This window comes from Galendromus occidentalis, unplaced genomic scaffold, assembly GCF_000255335.2.
Source record: "Galendromus occidentalis unplaced genomic scaffold, Mocc_1.1 scf7180000077463, whole genome shotgun sequence".
Lineage (NCBI taxonomy): Eukaryota > Metazoa > Arthropoda > Arachnida > Mesostigmata > Phytoseiidae > Galendromus > Galendromus occidentalis.
The window spans coordinates 648436-669549 of record NW_003805451.1 but is presented as its reverse complement, the minus strand read 5'-3'; the positions used below and the strand labels follow the sequence as shown (position 1 = coordinate 669549).

At 51.5% G+C, this 21114-nt stretch overlaps 4 protein-coding genes across 4 annotated transcripts; 1 reads left to right on the top strand and 3 right to left on the bottom strand.

The window, feature by feature from the left end:
• Positions 1–1583: 1583 nt before the first annotated feature.
• Positions 1584–2072, bottom strand: LOC100902790 (receptor-transporting protein 2-like). The gene has a single exon (XM_003744242.2). The coding sequence runs from the start codon at positions 2070–2072 to the stop codon at positions 1584–1586; it is 489 nt and encodes a 162-aa protein (XP_003744290.1).
• Positions 2073–2933: 861 nt separating this feature from the next.
• On the bottom strand, positions 2934–5530 carry LOC100902643 (uncharacterized). Its single transcript, XM_003744241.2, has 5 exons — positions 5359–5530; positions 4413–4609; positions 4037–4148; positions 3782–3918; positions 2934–3696 (listed from the first exon to the last, which is right to left on the bottom strand). The coding sequence occupies exons 1-5, from the start codon at positions 5382–5384 to the stop codon at positions 3533–3535; spliced, it is 636 nt and encodes a 211-aa protein (XP_003744289.1). The 5' UTR covers positions 5385–5530; the 3' UTR covers positions 2934–3532.
• Positions 5531–6765: 1235 nt separating this feature from the next.
• LOC108864372 (putative uncharacterized protein DDB_G0290521) lies at positions 6766–9824 on the top strand. The gene is made up of 6 exons (XM_018639883.1): positions 6766–6820; positions 6922–7121; positions 8084–8240; positions 8898–9287; positions 9390–9509; positions 9631–9824. The coding sequence occupies exons 1-6, from the start codon at positions 6766–6768 to the stop codon at positions 9822–9824; spliced, it is 1116 nt and encodes a 371-aa protein (XP_018495399.1).
• Positions 9825–18162: 8338 nt separating this feature from the next.
• Positions 18163–20649, bottom strand: LOC100907092 (SH3 domain containing ring finger posh). Its single transcript, XM_003744271.1, has one exon. It carries the CDS (start codon positions 20647–20649, stop codon positions 18163–18165), a length of 2487 nt encoding a protein of 828 aa, XP_003744319.1.
• Positions 20650–21114: the final 465 nt, after the last annotated feature.

Below are 21114 nucleotides of genomic sequence, written 5' to 3'. Positions count from 1 at the left end.
AAACTTAGCTTGGGATTCGAACTACGTAAAATTAGCGGATATTTCAGTCTACTCGAGTTTCCCTGCGAGAAACTGCTCATTTTTAGCCGCTCGCTCTCCAGGTTGCCAAAGAATGGCTCATCCATTTGTGAGCCAATCGAGCGAAATTAGCGGATACTTCAGTCTCCTCGAGTTTCCCTGCGAGAGAATGCTCATTTTCAAACAGATTGTTAGCGGATTGTTGGCCGATCTCTTGGCAAGACAAACTTCGTTTGGGATTCGGACCTCAAAATTCTCCAGGATGAGGAGCTTTCACGAAGCCTTCTGAAGAACCACCACGCATGAGCTCTTCATCCGGGAAAACGCACGTTTGACTCCACGGCTGAGATGAGTTAGTCGATTCAAGGAAAAATACTCGCTGACTCTCTTCGCAAGCGGTTCCGTGAGAGCCCAGTCACGTGAAATCTCATCGAAGATTATCCCATCTTTTTCGTGAATCGGGAGCCTTCGAAGCTCTACCACCAAAAATGGACGTCGCCTAAGCCATCGTTCCGAAGGTCGATAGCTGCGAAGAAACTCATGGGAGAGCTTAAACATTTTCTGTCGGCTACTTCCTCGACTCATCATCTGACGTTTGCCGGGTATCAAACGGGAACTCTCGAATGCAACGGCAAACGCCTCTCAAGTTAAGTCCAGTATAAGTCATGAGCATTTGGCTGCCAACGCATATCGAATCTTCGCGTTTCCACGAGCTGGACTATCGCGCGCTGAATTCTTGGCAATCGAGCACCAAATATGGGTCCGCGGAAATTTCCACCGAGCACACGATTCCCTCGGCATTCCTAAGTCGCGCCAGAGACTGCGGGTCGTGAGAGAATTTGGGAGCAGGAATCAAGAGGAAGCCCAAGATTCGATTAGGAAGAAAAAAATTCTGTAGCATCGCCGCACGGGTAGTCACGAAAGAGAAGAGTGTTTTATCCGAAGCTCGCTGACCCAGAGACTACTGACAGCTGTTTTGAACACTCAAGGAGCACGTCGTTCGCTCCTCGGTAAGAGCCAACAACACCTTGTAAGGCATTTATTCTCATCACGTCATAACAACTGATCGAAGACTCATGTCATTCTTAGCTCGATGAACTCTATTTTGCGGAAGTCTCCACTCAGTATTTACATGCTATGTTACAGGCCGAATAGCGACAGAAACTTGTTTCCCTTTGTTCCATGGCTTCATCCTATGCATTTAGTTATTATCACTTACGAGCTCGCGGGCAGGCCTATCCACAGACTTGGGCGAACTCATTCGCCCCGAAAAAGTAGGCGTCGGAAGCGGAGTCAATCCGCACGCCAGCTGGCCATCGATCTCTCACTGAACGAAATCGAAATTCGTGAGCATCGGCCACATGGACGGCGCGGATCGTCTGGGAGAGACCGAATTATAGACTTCACGGTCGCTAATACGCGATAATAATCCAATAAGAATTGGATTCCGGTGGGGTCGTTTCGATCCCAGAGGTTGCTGTCTGCGAAATACGCCTAAGCCTCATCCTATTCGCCATGACGTTGTCCATGAATGCGTAGACTCGCTCCAGTGAGCGACTCCTCGGCTACCGCATCGTGGGGCAGCAGCCGTCGGCGCATGCCTCGCATAATTCACTCCTGTGAGAACTGTCAGGTACACCCCGTTGTTTTTCGTTGACGTATCCAATTTTATAGAGGAAGTTCTGGATAGCGCACTGGCTGAGCTCGATTAGATCGTCAACACCGAACCCGACGGGTCTCTGGTAGAACGCACTGTTATCCCCTTTGGTAGAGCGTCCGGCTTGTTTAACACATTGAGAACAAGCCTGTTTCCACACTTTGACGAGTTTCTCGTCGCGGATATCGAACGTTACCAAGGTATTCCGCGAAGTCCACTCGTGGTGGCATCGGGAACACCTGAAGAAAGCTTTGCCGAAAGCCCGAGTGAATCGAAATTTCTGGGGCACGGGGAACGCTCGCGCTATCGGCTCAAGGTACTTGCTGTTCTCCATGACATTGGAGAAGATTTGGCTCTCGACCCGGTAGCGCTCGCGCGCGTCGAAGTTCGTGGACATCACTGCATCGCGAGCCGCCACGGTTCGCTCGAGTCATGCATTCGCAGATCCGAGGGCAGTTTGTCAACTAGTAGATTTGTTCGAGTGGAGCGGCGGCGGCGCGGCGCCGTTCGTTCGGTCGTTCGCCGCTCAATCGAAATCTCGTCGGAAACGACGACTGCTGCTGCTGCAACGCCAGCATGTGGACCGTCATGCCAGGAGAGGGAATTCCCTGTTATAGCAAGGGAGAACTATGTGTATGAGAGCACAGCTCGCTCGCTCACCCGCTTACCGTTCGTGTATCGGTGGTTGGTTGTTGGTGTGTCGACTGGCACGGGACTATCCGCCGGCGCCGCCCGCTCCGCTAGATAGGATTCGGTCGTCCGGGGAACTCACGCTATGCACACGTAGGCGAAAGTAGCCAGAGGTCTATTGGCGGTCTTCAAGGCAGCGGATGACTCCCTGTCTTTTTTTTTCGATCACTTCTTGCTCCAGACTCGTGGACGAGATTTCCGGGGTATAGTGAGGTTTTGAAGGTTAATGGAATGCTCCGCAAATATTTTCACCGAGCAGAACTTGATTCTTTTGGGGGGGGATGATAGTTCTGCGTCTCTTGTACTGTGCTGTAAGATCTCGGGTCCCTTCAGCCAGATATCCGAGCACGCGTTGAATTCTCAATGATTCGACAATCCTGAATTGGAGGGATCATCGTGAAATTCGATCCGATCTAATAAAATCTGAGCTCTAACATTGAACTGGGCCAGGATATTCAGCTCAGGGGCATGCTCCTCTATTCAGCCGCGATATTCGTGACGATTTTGGCACGACTGAGGACAGAATTCATTCATCATAACGAAGTGCTTAGTGATAAGTTCGTTTATCAAAAGGGAAACTTATGTTTTATTTGAGAGAGTTTTCTCCTCACATCGTCCGACGAACTCAGTCACATGAAAGGAGTTGATATCTAGCGTAATTTTATGTGGTGCTAGGAGACGAAACAAGTCCCAGAATCACGACCGAATACTTTCTGTATCTCCCTCTAGCCCTTGACCCTCCCAACGAGCTCATCTTTTCAGAGAAACCGTTCCTCTTATCGAAAATGACTAGAATAAGCTCCGTCTCTACGTCACACATAGAACCCAACGATTGATCATGCCTACTGAAAGGAGGCGACGGCGAGAAGCCTGTTTGAGATGAGCACAAAACAAATGAAGGTGGGAGAATCATCGCGACAAGGGAGAAACCTAAATATGATAAGAAATCCAAGTAATAGATCAGGCGGATCCCAATCACTCGATGTCTCCCGACGAGAAGCTCGAATTGTTTCGAATGAAAGGCTCCGAAGTCAATCCTTAGCAACGTCGTTCAACCATGTCAATGTACAGTGGGTTGAGGTTCATCTTTCCCGCTCTCGAGCCCCGGATAGGCTTGGTGGAGCCTGATTGGAAGCGGTCAAGCTTGACAACTCCCACGGTCTGCGTTCATTTCTCCTGGGGACGATTTGGAACGATCTTCTTGGGGGCCTTGAAGAGCTTCTCGAAGATGTCTGCTCCGATCCAAACCGCTGCCAGCATCAGGAATAGCGGAACGGAAACCCAGACGTTCCACATGATCGTGAGCACAACTCCGGTACACAAGGCGACCACTGAATTCAAGATTTTATGCGTCAGTAGCATCATGGAGAGGTGTCAAAGGGACCTCCTGTTATCATCACTAGACTGTAATCTTACCAGGAATGAATAAACAGAGGGACACCACCAGACTTATCGACATGACGGTGAAAAGGACCATAAGGATCAACGGCAGGAACATTACGGCCAAAGAGGTGAACAAGGCGGCTTGCTTCATGCAATTGCCTTTGATGAATCTGCCGAGCGTGATCTTGCATTAGAAAGGAATTCGGATAGAGATCCGCTGATATTGGATCGGAGGTGAATTCGTCAAACTTTTCCGGCCTTGGAACATAGTCCCTTCCTGGAACCCACTTGCAGTAATAGGGGTTGTCAAAGACTCGAGCTCTCAGTGCTTCCAAACGGAGTCGAGCAGAATCTGACAACCAGGAATCAAGATCGAACCCTGAGCGCGACTTGAAGCCACCTGGAAAGAGCACGAAGGGATCGAGGAGTCTGAGAGGGCCATAAGGGGGTGCCGAGTTCTATTTCGGGGAAAGGGGAAGGCTTCACTCCGGGAGGGGGGCATGAGCTCAAAAATATGATGAAGCGCCTCCTTGCGGCTTAGGCTCCAGAGTTTTGTCGGAGAACTTTTCGGAGGGGGCCAAGCCCCTCTATGCCCCCCACCGTGGGTGAGCTATTTACGCCTCTCCTGGAATGAACTTCCAGGAGAACATCTCGCGTTACTCACCAGAATGCCTGAAATCGATATTGGTCGCGTCCTCATTGTCGCTACCGTAGAGTAGATCGTATTCAGGCGTCTCGCAGGGCCCTATGCCGTCCTCATCGATGATCTCGGTGATCTTCGACGACCTTTCCAATATGGGAGAGTCTTCCTCATAGTTGATGCGTTCCCAATCGCTGTCCGAGAAAGCGACGGGCATCACCCTAGAAACGACAAAAGAGACATTATGCCTTGTATCCCGGCCGGGTAATTGTTATGGGCAGGTGATTTTATCGTTGAATCCTTGATTCTCCAATTTTCTCGGGTTGGAGTCGCAACGATTGCTTTCACGACGCAAGTGGTTCGAGCCATTTAAGGTTGACCGTGCCACCACCTACACCGACAAGGTCATTGCCACCAGGAAGGGAAGTGAGATTTTTGCGGATTTCCTTTTGAAAGCTAACGGAGGCGACACAGGCTAGCATCAATGTCGAGATCCACTGACATAATTGTAAGATTGACTGTTCGAGGGTATAGAAGCCGCCTGGCGATCTTTGCTGTCGGGTGCTTTGTGTAACTTGCTGGCGATAACGTCCCGCAACGACGCAAACCGATGGATCTCGTCTGATATGGAGTTGTTCCGATGCCTCACTTTGCGACTCTCCGCAGCAAAGGTCACAGGTCGAATCTGAGATGTAAGTTCAGAGATAGGAATGCGGAAGAGAGGCTCTCGCATCCTACCACCTTTCGGGGGGTCGCTGACCCCCTAATCAATCCGTTTCGAACTCCCAGAACGGAGTCATTCGCTCCGCCGGGAATGAAATTTTGAGTTCCGCGCTTTCTAGCGTTCTCGTTTTCCCCCAGCCACGCCTCATCGACGATTGTCATCGTCGGAGTGGCGAACTAATCCTAGTTTGAAACCGCATCAACCTAATGCGCATCAGAGCAACCTCGAGCGACTTGAGCTACTCACCCCTCATCCAAGTCCTCTGACGACATATCAGCGCTGTCCACGGTGTCAGCCTCAGAACATTTCTCAGTGTGACTCTGAGAAGGTCTGAGATCTGTAAACAAGATCCTCGAATGAACGATTTGTTGATATTTTTGTTGTCCTGACTCAGAGCTTCTACGCAGTCTCTGGAGTCTGGATCAGCTGAGTGTGTTGTGGCCCAGGAGAATGTGGTCGCGCATGCGCAAATGAGGCTCAGGACTAATGGCGGCGCACCCCGGGTAGTCTGCGATTTCTACCTCCAGCCGCCGACACTTGCTGAGCTCCTTTAGCTTTTCATTTAATCTATCATAGATGAGAAGGTTAGAACTCCAAGCAGAGTTCACGAAGCCGACTCGGGTTTGGAGTCTACGACTAAAGGATGAGATCTCGGCGTCGTGGAACATTCTGGCGATGGGCTCGTGGAATCTTGAGCCGAATCGCTGCCAGAGCGATGCCTCCCTAAATGAAATAATCAGCATTCCTCGAAATAATCGTCAACGGAAGATTCCGGGTCCCGACAGGAGTAAAAAAAGATCAGAGCCCTCGAACTGGAGGATCCGAAGTTTCCACTCCCGGATTAGGAAGCTCCACAAGATTTTCAGCACCGTAAACATAACTTGCAGGGCTCCCAACTACTCGACACCGAAAGCTTCGAATGAGGATCGCGGTAGCGATCCCTCGTCGGTGTATTCGAGCAGCATTCAGAGCCCTGATTTGAGAAACTTCGGGACCATGAGAGAGAAAAATCGAAACGGAAAACTCACTGCATCGGAAATCCCGTATGAGCTCCATCTCCGGGAGGCTTGTGGAAATTTGTCTGCCGCTGAACCAGTCCGCAACCCTAACTGGCGCCAGTCGGGTCTCCATCATATCAAGGGCACCTTGTTCCCGCAGCAGCCGCAAGGGCTTAAACAGAAAACGCAAGTTCACAGCACAGCTCAGAAAAAGCGCGGTCAGTCAGACCACAGCTTGAAACTTCGGAATGTTTTCTGTTCTCGTGTCTTAGACCACTTCGCTGCGATTGTGACGGAAGAGACCCTGCGGAAAGAAGGCTTGCGATCCAGAGTACGGGGGGGGGAGTGGAGTCATGAAGGGGAAATCGAAATTTCGGAGAAAATAAATTCATATCCCCATTTATCCGGAACCGTTCGCTCGGATGTTCGGTGGTGGACCTCACGTGGGGAAGTTCCGCAAGTCGCATGACTATTGTCGTTGAAGGAATTCTCGGATTCCGATGACGAATTGTCGTCTCTCGACGTCAGAGCGAAAATCGCCCTCTTCGAGGATCTCATCGCGTGCTCGATCCCTTGGCGGAGTCACGATGTCGTTTTCTATACCGATCACTGAGGCTACATTGCACCCGCCCAAATAAGCTCAGAAGTCTTGAACATGACGTTAGTATTGCTATTGCTTCAGCAACTGCTTCTAAGTTCACCCCAGAAAGGTACCGATTGCAAGAGAGCAGTGTCGGCTCATCTTCGTGAGGTTTTTCATGATCTTCGAGACGTGATCTCAATCTTCATCTCAGCTTCATCTCATTTCCAGGCGAGGCCGATTCGAGAGCAGTGATCGCCAAGGAATATCTGGAAGGTACGATACAAAACTTCGGGGATGTCGCGCCACCGGGTCAGACTCAGTTCCAAGTAAAAACGCGGAATCTGGGCACGAACGGTAAACGGGTGCCGGATCAGCTGTGGAGGAGCCAAGCGAGGCTGAGAACGATTCTGAGAGATGGCTCAGTGCAGGTAAATAGAATGCCTTGTGTAGGGAGCAAAACATCCGGCTCACGAGGAATTCGCTCCAATCAATCGATTCGCTAGTCGGACGTCGGCCCATAGGTGACACTAGGGAAGTTGGATCTCGGCTGGATTGTCCAGCTCGAAAGGGTTGAGCTAGAGTTTTTGAGCGAAAGCTCCGAGAAAACGATAGATCATGAATTATGAGAGGACTCTGGTTCGCTCGTCTCGAGACTCGAGTCCGAAATGATGCACAAATATCGGATAGTGAAATCTTTCGAAACGAGGCACCTTCCGACAGGATTTTTTTTAGAACTTTTTCTGGGAGGGGCCAGCAATGTTTTTGCGGGGGGGGGGGGGCAGAATCATGATGATGATAATGATCCCCATAGACCTCATTGTACGGAGGATGTGTTTCGGGCTGGGGCATGGCCCCCTTACTCCCCCCCAAAGTACGCTACCGCTTTCCGATCATGCAGCTGATCTAAGGCTGAGAATACAGGGTGAATTTAGAACTCCGCGCCCAGATAGATCATAGCTCTTACACCGGCTCGCTCGATCCCCCGCCGTCATGATCCGAGCGCGTTTCGAGTATCGAGGGACTGACGAGGGACACGACAGAAGCTTGAGCGCACAGTGCCACTCCCAGCGAACTCGGAATTCGCATGGTGGAAACCGGCCGTTCCAGCGCTTCCCGAGCTGTGCGAACATGGAGAAAAGATCGATTCTCGCGGAGCCGAGGATCTCGAGAATTCTGAGGATCTCTCGGGAACGGTCAGTGAAACGCCATCTCATGCGAGTGAAAGTTGTACTTTTCCCGCCGAAAACGTGAATTCTGAAAATTCTCTCCGGCGTCCCAAACCGAGATGCCTCCACGCGAAAGATAGTAACAGGAACCTCTGCAAATATTTGATAATAGTCCGAGCATTCCCATTCGACTTAAATCTTCTAATCATCATCAATGTCGACAGATTTCGGTGCCTCTCTCCCAGACCTTCATGCGAAATGGGCAACGCATGGCGATGGTTCATCCGTACCCGTGTAATCAGCCCAGATTAGCAGGAGCCAGGACGTCGACCGCTCCGACGGGGAGTCTGTGTTACCCGAGAGTTGTCTACCGGACCGTTGGTAAGCGTCTTGCACACGAATCCTAACAAAATAATTCGATCGGTACCCGCGAAACTCGGAGCCCACAAGAATCGCGAAGCCTGATAAATAATGAGGTCGGGGTCGTCTCCGCCGTCCCTGCGACGGCGTCGACGGGGAGGTCCGTGATATGAGCGCGACGCGGCGTGTCTGCGTCAGGGGTCGATGGTCTTGAGTTTTTTAGTCCAAGACAGTTTCCTCTGAGGGAGAAAATTCTCATGGGACCTGATGCATCGCATTTGGAAGTTGGGGAACGATTTCGGAGAGGGGCTTCAATATTCCCTGACTCTGAAAGTGGTAGCATAAGGTCTCGAGCGTTCATATTGGAAGCTTTTCTCTCAAGTGGGAAATTCTGGAGTATCGGGTCAACTGCAGGAGCATATTCGACTCCGTCCTCTGGAAGGCAAGCTTATTGCAAAAACCATGAAATTGCAACAGATTCCGTGATTCATTCAGGAGGCGCGAATCAGCGTGGACAGGGTACTGTGCGATACCCGACAACCTCTCAATATGATCAATCCGACTCCGGGAACACTTACTGGTTCACGAGTCATGTACACCCGACGATTCGGCCCACGCCTTATCCAAATCCCTACCCGACTTCTTATCCCAATCCCTATCCGAATCCATATCCTACAGCACGACCCACGCCTTATCCCACCCCGTATCCAACCCCCTATCCTACACCCTACCCCACGCCTTATCCTACACCCTATCCTACTCCGCATCCCACTCCTTATCCTACACCCTATCCCACTCCTTATCCGACACCCTATCCTACTCCCTATACTACACCCTATCCCACTCCTCATCCCACCCAGTACCCCACCCCTTACCCTACCCCTTACCCGACTCCATATCCAAATCCTTATCCGACAGCATACCCGACTTACCATCCTACAAGTTACCCTACTCCCTTTCCGAATCCATATCCAACATCGTATCCGGATCCGAACCCGTATTCCGAGCAGATCGGTGTCACTGAATCTTCGAACTTCGAAACGTGGGATCCATTCGATCATTATCAAGGTAGGTCCGACTCCGCAACCACATCGAATGTTTCTCTATTGGATATTTCTACCCTGAACATTTGAGAGACTGAACGACACAAATTTCTGCCCCCAACGTCAGATGTGGACCTGGGCACTAATGACTTGATAGCCGGTGGCAATCCCGAGAACGAGGCAGTTATGAAAAGTGCCGCCAGAAAAGCCAAGGTCGGACCCGTCGAGCCGGCTGCTCAGTATAGAGGTGCGTCCTGAATTTGAATATGCACTTGGTATCGTCATCTCTATCCTAGAAGGCGAGATCAGCCGAGCGCGACGTGGGAAGTTCCGTATCGGATAAGCTGAGACTATTGAGTGTCCCGCAGGATCGAAGAAAATAATGCCTTCGAAAACACCTCCCTCCCCTGGGGGGCAAGGGCCCCGGAAGAAATATCAAGGTCAAGCTCCGACCACGGTGAAGACACCAGCAGCAGCTGTTCAGAAACCGTCGACTCGCGCCACAAAAGTAGTCGCAGACTCCTCGAAGAACACGACGAGCGCTCCCAGAGCTAAGGGTTGATGTAAAGTTCCATAGCATTGTGCATTCATCATACAGGCCTGTCGAGAAAATAAATCATAAGGATCTTCTTTCGTCTACGGAGTCTTCGCCTAAGCACGAAGGTCTACAATTGTCGTGCCTACCATGCACTTCCATGTATGGCGGTTCCCAGCGATTGTTTGCCTCGGTACCTAAATCAAGAATTGTATCGTGCGTCAGGTCTAACCAGGTGAGTTCAGCCCCTTCTGGTGGTACTGCTACGTAAGGTCGGGACCGCGCTACCTTTCCCTAAATCCTGGTCTCTAAGTTTTGCGTTCATACGTAGAAAAGTCTCCGAAAATCCTCGGGACTGGTGAGAGAGTCATCGACCCTGAATTCGGAGCGCCATGTAGAAGGAGAGTCGAATAGCTAATCTGAATGTTTTTCGGGAGATGTCGCGAATCCCTTGTTTATTCTCGTCGCTGATATCTCCGAAAGGGAATGCCGCCAAGCGATAACTCGAAAGTTACGGCATCACTCAGCGAGTGTCGCTCATTCGATTGACATCAAGATGGTTCGACACGATGACGCGTGTTGATTTTCGCTGAGAGCTTGAAAAAGTCTTCCCCGAGTCGATTCCAGGGCTCACTATAGACTTGTTTTGATACACTCGAGTGAGAGCGTCACCACGGCTGACAGAGCCATCCTTTCGCGGTTCACCGTCCCCGCGTCTCTGTGCGTCTTTGCGACCTGGCTGCTGAAGATACGGGCTCACGTGACGGACGTCAAAGAATTGTTTTGATTCTCCCTGCGAATATGCGCACTGTTTGACCAGTTTCGGCCGGATCCTTGTTTCCCTATCGAGCCCAACCGTCCTTCAAAGTGACTAGCGGAATAGCTACATGTCTTGAAGCTCAGGTTGACAATCCCAGTTTAGATGCTCATGGCTCGATACCGCGTTTTCTGATTCTGCCAGAGTCTAACACGCGACTCTCCCGTAACGCGGACCGACGCTAACGGCTAACTCACTAGATGAGTCCCGAGAGCTCGCACCTGTTGAAAGGAAAAAGGAAAAGCGAAAAGGCTCTCGGATCGGGTGCCGCGTCGAGTGAAGCGATTCCACGCCAGCGCTGGTCTTCGAAGCCAAAACTATCCGGTGAAAAACAAGAAACTGCACTCGAAAAGTACCTTCCGAAAAACTTGAGGATCCGCCCGCTCGGAGCGCGGCTGCTGATCTGGTCTCGAGCTAGAACTCCCATTGGCTTGATACCTACACTGCAGATATGTGTACACAGTAGCGTGCTCCAGGGGGGGAACGGTCCGCCCTGGGCGGCACTATGGAGGGGGCGGCATTTTCGGCTTCGACATTCAGGAAAACGGCTGTTTTCGTGAGAATATCCGGAATTTCTCTCGAAAAATTTTCGGACAGGGGGCTGCACGGTTGATCGCGTCCAATTTTGAATTTTCGCTGCCCGCCCCGGGCGCCGTGAAGGGGTTGCAACCCACTGAGTGTACATATATACAGACGCTGCTCATCTCATGGACCTCTACCGAAAATCGGAGATTGTTCTGCAGAGATGCATCACGAATGCTTAAACTTCCGATAGAAGCGTTTCTGCGAAATTCTCGGAGTCCCACACCCAATCTCGCGGATTTGAGAGTGGACGCTCCGGATCGAAGCCGAGGCACGAGCTGTAGGGATCTAACCTTCTCAATTCATTCTTTATTCTTCTCACAGCACCATTTCTGATCTACTCTCGACGGGACATCACAGTATTGCGGAAGCGTTCTCCAAACCTGTTCCGGATGACTTGAGACGCACAACTCGAGCACCATATCTGTTTCGAGATCTTCCGGAAAGCAGTGTTTAGCTCTCCCTGTTCCGTAGCTTACGCCGGCTCCTCTACACACACATGGTCGAGCTTTTTTGAAGTTGTCCTTGATGATATCGAACGCTCGGAAGAGATACCATCCATCAACTTCACCGTCGACCTCTCGGAACAGATCTCCTACGTGCTCGACAGTGCTCTCTGGGAAATGGTTCTTGAGCATGCATTGCGTCAATTTGTCCCACCGCTCTTGCAAGGTGTAATTCGCCAGGTACTGCGCTTGTCGCGTGGAATGATCCGGCGGAGCATTGCTGAACGAAAACGGGATCGAGTGCAGCACGAGGAACACCGGAAAGTACCACATTTTTACCGATATTTGTCTTGATTCATCCAAGCGGAGTGAGTTCTCGCCCTTATAGAGAGATTCCGCGGGAGAGAAAGAAAATCCTGTGAATGGCGATGAGCTAGGCTAACCCTACGTTCAAGGTTGCTCGACGCCGACGACTTTCCCCCTCACGTGCGCTCTTATCTCGCGGGTACCCGACCACCTTATCGAGATCTTCTCGCGAAAGAGGAAGAAGGAAATCCGAGCGAGCGACTGATCTCTCAAGAACGACATATTCCCCTTAATTGCGTGATCGTTTCCGTCTGCCGCGCTTCAGGAGGGAGCGCTCCCTTCACGGAGAGGAGCATTTTTTTTCAGTGAGCATTAGACGAGCTCCCTGCCGTGTCTCCGGTCGGGTCCTCACATCGCGACGAATCGCATCTGCTCAGGATCCGGAAATGAGAAACGAGGGAGAGACCGAAAATTCCGACCGAAACCGAGGCTCCCGAGTAATTCTCAGGAGCCGAGGGAGTCCTTCAAAGTAAGTCACTCATCACCACCTTGATTGTGGTTCGAATACAGCCGCAACGCAGTTCGAATCGATAAGTCATCTAAACAGGTGGTTGATACGAGAGACGCGATAATGAAAGACGACTCTGTCTGCCCCTACACGGATCGTAAGATGCTACTTGAGACCAGCATCCCGATCTCGAATATACGCTTCTAGATAGACGGAGTCGGAGAGCCGGATACTCTTCGGTGATCGGGGGACTCCAGGAAAAATCTGTGACTGGGATTGTTTTCTTCAAATGAGCTGCAAGCTGCAATCGATGCTCTCTGTCCGCTTATAATTCTCCACCGTATTCCCCCCTGCCCTACGAGGGCGAACGGCTTGGCGCCAATCATGTCGATTGATGATCAAAATCCAAGACTCGACAGATAGACTCGGCTATGACAGATATCAGTCGGTTCCCGCCGTGGGGAACACCGACCTTACCCGATACGATTCTCAGAGATCCGGGGGATGAAATTCTTTTTTATCGAAATGAACCTCACGGCGGATATTGTAAATTCTTCCGAGCCTCACCTAGAACTCTGTCCGGTAGATGTACCGTGCATACCGGCACAATGGGGACCTCCCTGATGTTTCGAATAATTAAGCAACGAGAGAAGGTCCTCTTCTCCACGTGATTGCGTCTAGGATCAAGGTGACGAGTAATCGATTCCTTGACTCTAGGACTTCTCCCGTGACACCTTTCAGCCATTGGGCCGGGAAAGTATCTTTACTTTGAGTCGAAATCTCTTGCTTGAAGTCGGTCGACCTTCGGGGTACTGCCATGCAAAAGAATTCGGTCTCAATTTCAACAACTCCTCTACGAGCATCGAAGACTTCCAAATGTAGACATCTCAACTTCTCGCAGGGGTCGAGCCCGCGGTTGTAGATGAAACCGATGCGGTCGTAAACATCGATGAAGATTGTAATAGAATCGGGTCATCTTGTGGCGTCGCCGAGTCGCCTTCGTGGTTTATTCGGCTGGTGGCGATTATGTATATGAAAGCGATGATCACAAGAAAGCCGGTGAGGATGATCATCCTGGTGAAGAACAATCTCCGGGCGACTGCTGGATCGGACGTACTCACAGAGCGTAGGAAGATGCGTTTCAGCTTGGACGGTTTTCTGAGGTTCCTCCAAGCCTTTTTGTGTGACCGACCGCATTGACGCTCCTGTGGGAGAGAGGAAAGCGAGGCGGTGCTCGAGCTCGACAGTGCGGTCTGGTCGACTTCCGGAGTGAGGAACCATGTCAGCGAAGCGTCTGAATCACGTGCTTCGACAGCTGTCCTTATTTTAGACGGCTCATGCGTCGGTATCCCGCTCGAAGAGTCTTCCATTCAGAGGTCTCCAAAAAAGTTCGACCAACCCAAAACGAAGTGGACAATCACTTCCGAATAATTTTTCGACGACGTGACATCGTTTTTCAATTGAGATATCTCACGCGGGGAGCCTGGGGAGATTAGCGGCGGGACTTCGGAATTTGAGCCCGATCATTCAAACCATCAAGTCAGTCGAGTCTCCGGCTGTAGGCAGCCCTTGGAGACTTGCGAATTCTCACCGTACATAAGTAGCTCGACAATGCAACTCCCGATGTCGCCGATGCGCATGCGGATCCTCGCTGAGAACTGCCTACAATTCACGATCATTGCTCGAATGGGTTTCAAGGGACGAGAAGTTGAGGCCTCAAAGTGCTATGCTCCTTTCAAGAAGGGAATCACTAGACTGTGTACCTCCTTTCCGAGCCTAAGGGAGGCGCTCCTGCGCGCTCTCGAGCACTGCTCCTGAGTGATGAAGATGAAATTCATGAAAATTATGAGAAGAGCTGGATCCGATCGTGGCAAAGTCTGGGGATGTCTGCCTCCGTTGCGCGAAGATAAGCGAAGGTTTCCGCGACCATCTCTCGGGGTGACACTCCGCGAAAGAAATCACGAGACCTCGTCATCTTCATCTGTTAGTGGACTGCCAAGTGAGAACTCATTCTCGAATTCGCGGTTCAGAAGTCGCCAATATCTTTCACGGAAAGTCACTGCCTCTCTGAGGAAACTCTACATCAGCGTCAGACGGGCCCGTCGCGGGGAGCCATTACCCCGGGAATTCGGAGGAATGGCGGCGGCGCTCGAAGAGCTCAGAACGAACCCAAGTTCCGCAATCTCCCCATAACCGATCGCGTCGTCGTGAGCTCATCCTGGAGTTTTGGAGACCGGACGGTGCTGGAGACCCATCTCAAGATTCCGAGCCTCTTTTCGGTTCCCTCCTTTCCCGACTCTGTCCTGCAGGTAGCCTCAGATCACCAAAGCTTTGAATCTCATCACTTCGTATAGGAAGATCGCGAGATCTCCTCCTGGGATGCTGAAAATACTGGCGTCAACTCGATCCGTCGGCATTATCCGGGAATGATGTCGTGAGGCTTCCACTTTGCATTACGAAACACTGCCCACAATATGCGGGATGATTGTTACAAGTTACAACCTATTCCGATTCTATTCCTCCCCGCTTCGACAGACGCACCTTGTTCGTCGGAGGGGGACGGCGGCGCCAGCGGCGACTATGTTCCGGAGAGGAGGAGCTTCTGTCCCCACAAGGCGAGGTTCGCCGAGATTCGTTGCGAAATAAGTCGGACAGTTATGGAACGTCGCAGGAAGGAACAAGCAATACAAGTAGCCGTCTAGGGAGATTTACTCCAAACCTCCTCGAGCTCACAATGTCTGTTGCGTCATTCCTTCCGAAGAACCTGCGAACCGCATATTGGAAAAATTCTGACGCTCTTATCCGGATTCGAACTCTTTTGAAGAGCCCCCCGGCTTTCTGCTCCGAACGTCAGAAAATCGAGCGACGCAGCTCCGATGAACTTTTCGCGCCCGACCCGAATACTCTGCGTCGTTTACGATCGAGCTCCCGGAGGAGCGACTGTCCAGAGATCCGGAAGCTGAAACAATGTCCACCGATATCGATATGCTTGGGTAGAGAATCAGGATCCCTGGTGATATCTCCAGAGCTTCGGAAATCCTCTGCGGAATCGAAAAACTAGGTTGATTGACCGGGACACGGGATGCTCTCTTTGTCGAGACTTGACCACGGCCGAACAGCCCGACTCTAGGATCCGCTCGAGATGGAATGTGACTTGATTGAAAATACCGGCTTCCGGGATTGAATCAGTGAATATCAGAGAACTGAGCCTCACATCCTCCGGCCCCCCGAAAGGAAGTCGGGAGATGCATTGCGAGGTCCTAGGAAGAGTATTATGGCAGCGAATATTCAAAGTGATCTTCCTGGACGACTGAGTGGTACAATCTGCAAGCATCCGCCATACAAGTGATCTGGAGCCTCGCAATAAAAATCTTTAAAGCTGTCGCGTGTCCTGGACGCTCATCAGACATCAGGAACCTTCGACGGAGGTGCGGCTTGACCATTCCATTGCACATTAGCTTCATTATCCATGGTAGATGCAGAAGAGTTCCGCCAAGGCCCGGAGTCCGGAGCCTGATCCTAGCGCTAAGGCCCCTCTCTGAGCTCCCCTCGATAATGGCCGCGTTCCGTTCGCGGCTCCCGCTTCGCATCCACTGCCTCGGAGATCGGGGCTGCTGTGATTTCCATCCACCATTCTCAAGCCCTATGTCGGCTCGGGAAGCTCGAGAGAATGGCTCTGGAATCCCCAAATGAGCTTGGCTCAGCGTAATCTATAGAGAGCTTATTTCTGCATGCGAGAGGAATGCCGAATTCTCTTGAAGTGTTTTAAAACAGAACTTTTTATTCATTTGTTTATCTCAAAAGCGGAACTCCTATCCAGGATGTAGGGCGCTTTCCCCGCCGCGCTTCAGAAATGGGAGCCATTGGTTGTATGGAATGCGTCACAATTATAGGAGAAGAATATCAACTATATTAGTTTCTTGCTCTCACATTGAAATCTCATCAGTATCAATCATCACAAAACCTTCGGAACCTTCAAATGATCCATAGTGTATCGCTCCGTTTGAATTGTCCATAGAGGCTCAGCATGGCTATTTTCCCGCTTGAGGATATTCCTTGTTGTTCTTCCCGTTGGATTTTTCGAGGAAAAAAAGCTGCCGGTCGAACGGAACCGAGAAAGAAATTTCGCAACCGCCGGTCTCTCCAAGAAACTCGGATGGAATCACCACTTCTCGCTTTACAAGAATCGGGCTGTGATCGCTTCCGCCGCATTCGCTTCATCGATCTTTCAAATTGAGCCGGAAATCTCTTCGGTCAGAACAAATGTTTGTCACTCGATTAATCGATTGAAGGCTCGCAAGTGTTCATCTGTCGTCGTCACAATCGATCACATGTATGATGTTGCCCCAGCATGTTACTCCGATATCAGAAGTCGTGGACATGGACGATCACGACACGAACGATGACTTGATTCACGAAGATCGCGGAAAATGTTCAGATTGCTATCAAATGACAATGAGAAAATATGAAACTTAGTTTGGGACCTCACACGCTTTCCATGAAGGGAGTCCGGCAGAGTCTACGGCCTACGGTGTTGCCCCAAATCAATTCACAGGACAATTGTTGAATTGTTGATCAGTGGCTCTCTCCGCCGTGCGAATCACAATAAATAATCAACCTATTATACACATGGCGGGATCTTTATATATTATTTGAATACCGTTATAGTTCTGATGCATCGATCGATCGATCGATCATAGCTCCGACTCGATATCGCAGTAGACAAACACTAGCACGTTGCCATCACTGATTCCGCTCTATTCCATATCACAAAGTATCGGTCCATCCCTTGAACGAAGGTGTCTCCCAGACGCCCAGCTGCGCCGATAGTCACAAAGATAGTTGCTCGAAACTCGCTTGCCTCGCCGTCAATGTACAGAAATCGGCAAAGGCGAAGTCACGCCCCGCTCCTCGATTGATAGGTTACACAGATTCGTCGACAGGGAACGTGCCGCCCCGCCGTCCCGAGTTCGAAGGGGAACGATTGAGACGAGTACAGGAAGCAATCGTAAAATTGGCATCGGATTTGAGTTTTTCTTTCATGGCATCGACGAATGAAAGGCCCTACTTCTCCCCATGAGTTTGCAATGCTTTCAGCAACTTCATCATCTCCAATGTCGGGGGCAACGTCAGGGGGGGGAGAGGAGGAGGAGGAGGAAGGGAAAATACGGGAGAATATGAAAATTGGGGGTTTGGTGATGCATGAGCAAAATGAGGGACGATTTGTTCTCTCGCAGCGTTCGCTAGACGGGTTCCCAGGTGAATCTCGCTCATCCGTCCACATTCGTACACTACACATGAGCTAGACTGGAATATGTATATTAGCTAGCTGGCTTGCTAGATATATAGATTATAGATGAATAATAATCGTCAGTCAGATAAACGGGTAGATAGATACGTCTTCTTCTCCACGTGTTGTCCTGGGCTCGTCCGTTCAATAAATTTGGCAACCCTGCACACTAGCTTTCGACGTTCTGGACCATGAGCCTCCCTCATTCACATGTTGATACGTGTGGATAGGTGTCCGTAAGTGTATCTGTGTATCTCCATGATAAAGCTCTTCGGGCTAATCGCTGAATCGTGATGACCTCACTTCGATCATTGCGATGATGGTTTCTCGGTTCACTACGATCGCGGCGTCCTCAATTCGCCAGCAGTCGCGTCAGGAGCATGAATCTGTCGCACGAACGAAAGGAACTGGATTCACTATTGGGGTGGATTGAGGATGTGCTGCGCGGAAGGATGATTCATCGGCGGCGCCGCGAGAGTTCCACACTGGAACATCGAAGGAGCGGGCGGCAGTCCGAGATGACTAGCCTGGAGTTGGGGGTAGTCCGACGCAGCGTAGACGTCCGCCGTCTGGGTGACGAACGACGCTGGGAACAGGCCTGTCCGACCCGTTCTCTGTAGAGTTCCCTTGCACCAACCGTCTTCTCGTTTTTTGTGGACGTACACAACGTCCCCGACCTTGAGTTCAAGTTCGTAATCCGAGTTGGGTGGGTAAGGCACTATACAGCGGAACTGCTCCGCCGCGGGAGACGCGTTCAGGCTGACGTTCGGAGGATTCTGGCTCGACGGCGAGGCTAGGGTATCGTCGAGAGAGGCTGTTTTCTTATGCAGAAGACACGGTCCTGACGACGACCCAGCCGGGGAGCTATGACTGCTGGGACAGGAACCAGATCTGATGTGGACGCTCTGGGGGGCGTCCTCCAGCAAACCTAGTCCCAGCGCGGGAGGGGGAGATTTCGATTTATGTCGAGTGAGTCTCTTGATCAGCGACAGGTGTTGCTGCTGCTGCTGCTGCTGTTGAGGATGTTGGTTTATCGTCGATTGTTGCTGCTGCTGAGGCTGGGGATTAAGTGCTACAACTCCGAGTTGGTGGTCCTCGTTGGCTGGCTGCGTGTGCCAAGCGGCCGAACCGCGATAGGCCGTTTGAGCTAATCCTTGGCTGACCATCATGAGGCCGTCATTGTAATGCTGCTGCTGCTGCTGACCTCCTCCGAAAGTGCCCGTCGATAAGGGCCATTCCGATGCTGATGTTCGAGAATTGATTCCGTACAGCGACGTGAGCGGCAGTTGAGGGTTGCTGCGAGGTCTCATCGGCGATATGCACATCGAGTTCGGCCCAGAGAGCAATTGGCCACCACCTCCGCCGCCGCTGTTCGACGCCCCGACTGCGGACAGCTGATAATACGTCGATGTTGTCGACGACGACGACGAGTTGGCCGAAGGTGCGGATTTCACTGCTGGCTGCACGTAGTTCCCCGGGAACACCCCTTGTCCACCGTTCTTTAACGAGCTGCCCTTGAACCAGCCGTCCTGACACTTCTCAGACACGGTGTAGACCTCGCCTTTTTTCAACTCGAGTTCGTCGTCTTTCTGCGGTCTGTAATTGTACAACGCGATGTAGAACATTGTCTGTTGGTGCAATTGATGCTGCGACGTGGAGAAGTCCTTCTCTGAGTTCCGGAGAATTCGCCGTGAATTTTGGTCCACCTGCTGCTTGTTGAGCTGCGCGAGTTGTGTCTGAGAAGAAGGCCCGCCGGATACGGGCAGCTGTGAAAGACACATCTTGCCGTGGGGTGCGTTCGCCGGTCCCAGAGGCGATTGCAGTCCCCCGCCCCCTCCTCCGCTTCCGAGTCCTCGACCGTCGAGGAGAATCTCCAACGAGTGCCGATGCTCCGAGACGGTCGACGACGACGACGTTGACGTCGAGATCGACGTCGCAGTCGGCGTCGTAAGCGGCTGACTGAGGTTCAAGGCAGAGAGGGAATGTCTCTTATTCTCGGACGACATCGAGAAATCCTGAAGTAGCTCTTGAGGGCCTTGCATAGGTGTTTTTGCACCGCTGCCCTGATCGGACATCGATGAGCTCGGCGGCGGCGGGGGAACCACTCTCGACGGTCCCGTGCAGGTAATCATCTTGATCAGCTGTTTGGCTGCGAGATTCATGTCGACGAACGAGATTGGAAAGATTCCCTGTCGGTCACCGGTTCGACCTTCGGCCCAATTTTCATCGATGCGCCTCAGAACGCTGATGAGATCACCCTTGCAGAATGTGAGGCAGTCCTTCTCTTCCGAAGACTTGTCAGTGATGTGGAAATCGTAAAGCGCCTTTGCCATCGGGGCCGGCTGTCCGTTGGGCTGAGTGAGGATTGAGACGTAGGACGCCGGCACGAAACCGATCCGGCCACGGAGTTCGCCTTGGAACCAATTGATGTCGATCTGTTTTATTATAGAGATCAACTCGCCTTTGAGGAAATTCAGATCGCTCGCGTTCGCCGATTCGTACGAGTAGATCGCCTTGGCGCAGCAGAGTCTCGATGGGGCTGGATTGTACATTGCAACTCCGCCGCCGCCGCCGTTGCCGCCTAGCGGGAGGCCGAGTGGGCAGATCGAGCTGCCCGCCGCCACAATCGCTAAATCGGACTGTTGGACGCCGCATTTCCGTGGGGTTTTGTTCTTGATTCCCTCTAGGAGACGAACTAGAAATATATTTACAGGCAGCTCGTCCACCTTCGTCGACACCGGGGTTCTACATTCGGGGCACTGGAGTTCCCCTTTTGACTGGACTATTTCCTGGAGACACCTCTTGCAGAATGTGTGCTGACACGGAAGGACGCGTGACGTCGCGTCCAACTGCTCCAGGCATACCGAGCACTCGAGGAGCTCGCTCAAGAACGTCGTATCCATACCGCATGGGTTTCCGACAACCCAACGGTCACCAAGTGGAGGACATCATGCTTTCTGGAACAAAAAAGAAAATCCCCGCTTACTCCAGTATATGAGATGATAGGCGAAAGGAGCAGGTATGCGCCCACGAATGGCTCGGTCGACTCATTTACGGGCGATTTTTTGCTACACGGCGATCCTTGACTCTATTGCCCGTCAGACAATGCCACGACAAGTTGCTGCCGCTAGGGTATTAGTCCATCGATGCACCTGCCCGAACGGTTAACTACGGCAACAATGAGATCGGCAGCCGCAACAATTAATATTGTTGTTGTTTTAAACAGCGATCGTTTGCTGCATCGTCGCGTCTTCAAGGGAACTTCACATTTGACTGACTGGTGCTTTCTCAATCATCCTACCAATTCCACCTGATTCCGATGCTGCTGCCTTGGAGCTGCCTTGACTGAATCCTTCTGTAGCCGAAAG

Excerpts from the sequence above, each read along its gene's own strand:
- LOC100902643 (XM_003744241.2), bottom strand. The coding sequence starts at position 5,384 with ATGTCGTCAGAGGACTTGGATGAGGG. Across the intron at positions 4,610-5,358 it reads TCAGAGGACTTGGATGAGGG|GGTGATGCCCGTCGCTTTCT; the intron begins GTGAGTAGCTCA and ends TGTCGTTTCTAG. Across the intron at positions 3,919-4,036 it reads GACAACCCCTATTACTGCAA|ATTCATCAAAGGCAATTGCA; the intron begins GTGGGTTCCAGG and ends CACGCTCGGCAG.
- LOC108864372 (XM_018639883.1), top strand. The coding sequence starts at position 6,766 with ATGACGTTAGTATTGCTATTGCTTCAGCAACTGCTTCTAAGTTCACCC. Across the intron at positions 8,241-8,897 it reads AGTTGTCTACCGGACCGTTG|CACGACCCACGCCTTATCCC; the intron begins GTAAGCGTCTTG and ends CATATCCTACAG. Across the intron at positions 9,510-9,630 it reads GCCGGCTGCTCAGTATAGAG|GATCGAAGAAAATAATGCCT; the intron begins GTGCGTCCTGAA and ends AGTGTCCCGCAG.
- LOC100902790 (XM_003744242.2), bottom strand. The coding sequence starts at position 2,072 with ATGTCCACGAACTTCGACGCGCGCGAGCGCTACCGGGTCGAGAGCCAA.
- LOC100907092 (XM_003744271.1), bottom strand. The coding sequence starts at position 20,649 with ATGGATACGACGTTCTTGAGCGAGCTCCTCGAGTGCTCGGTATGCCTG.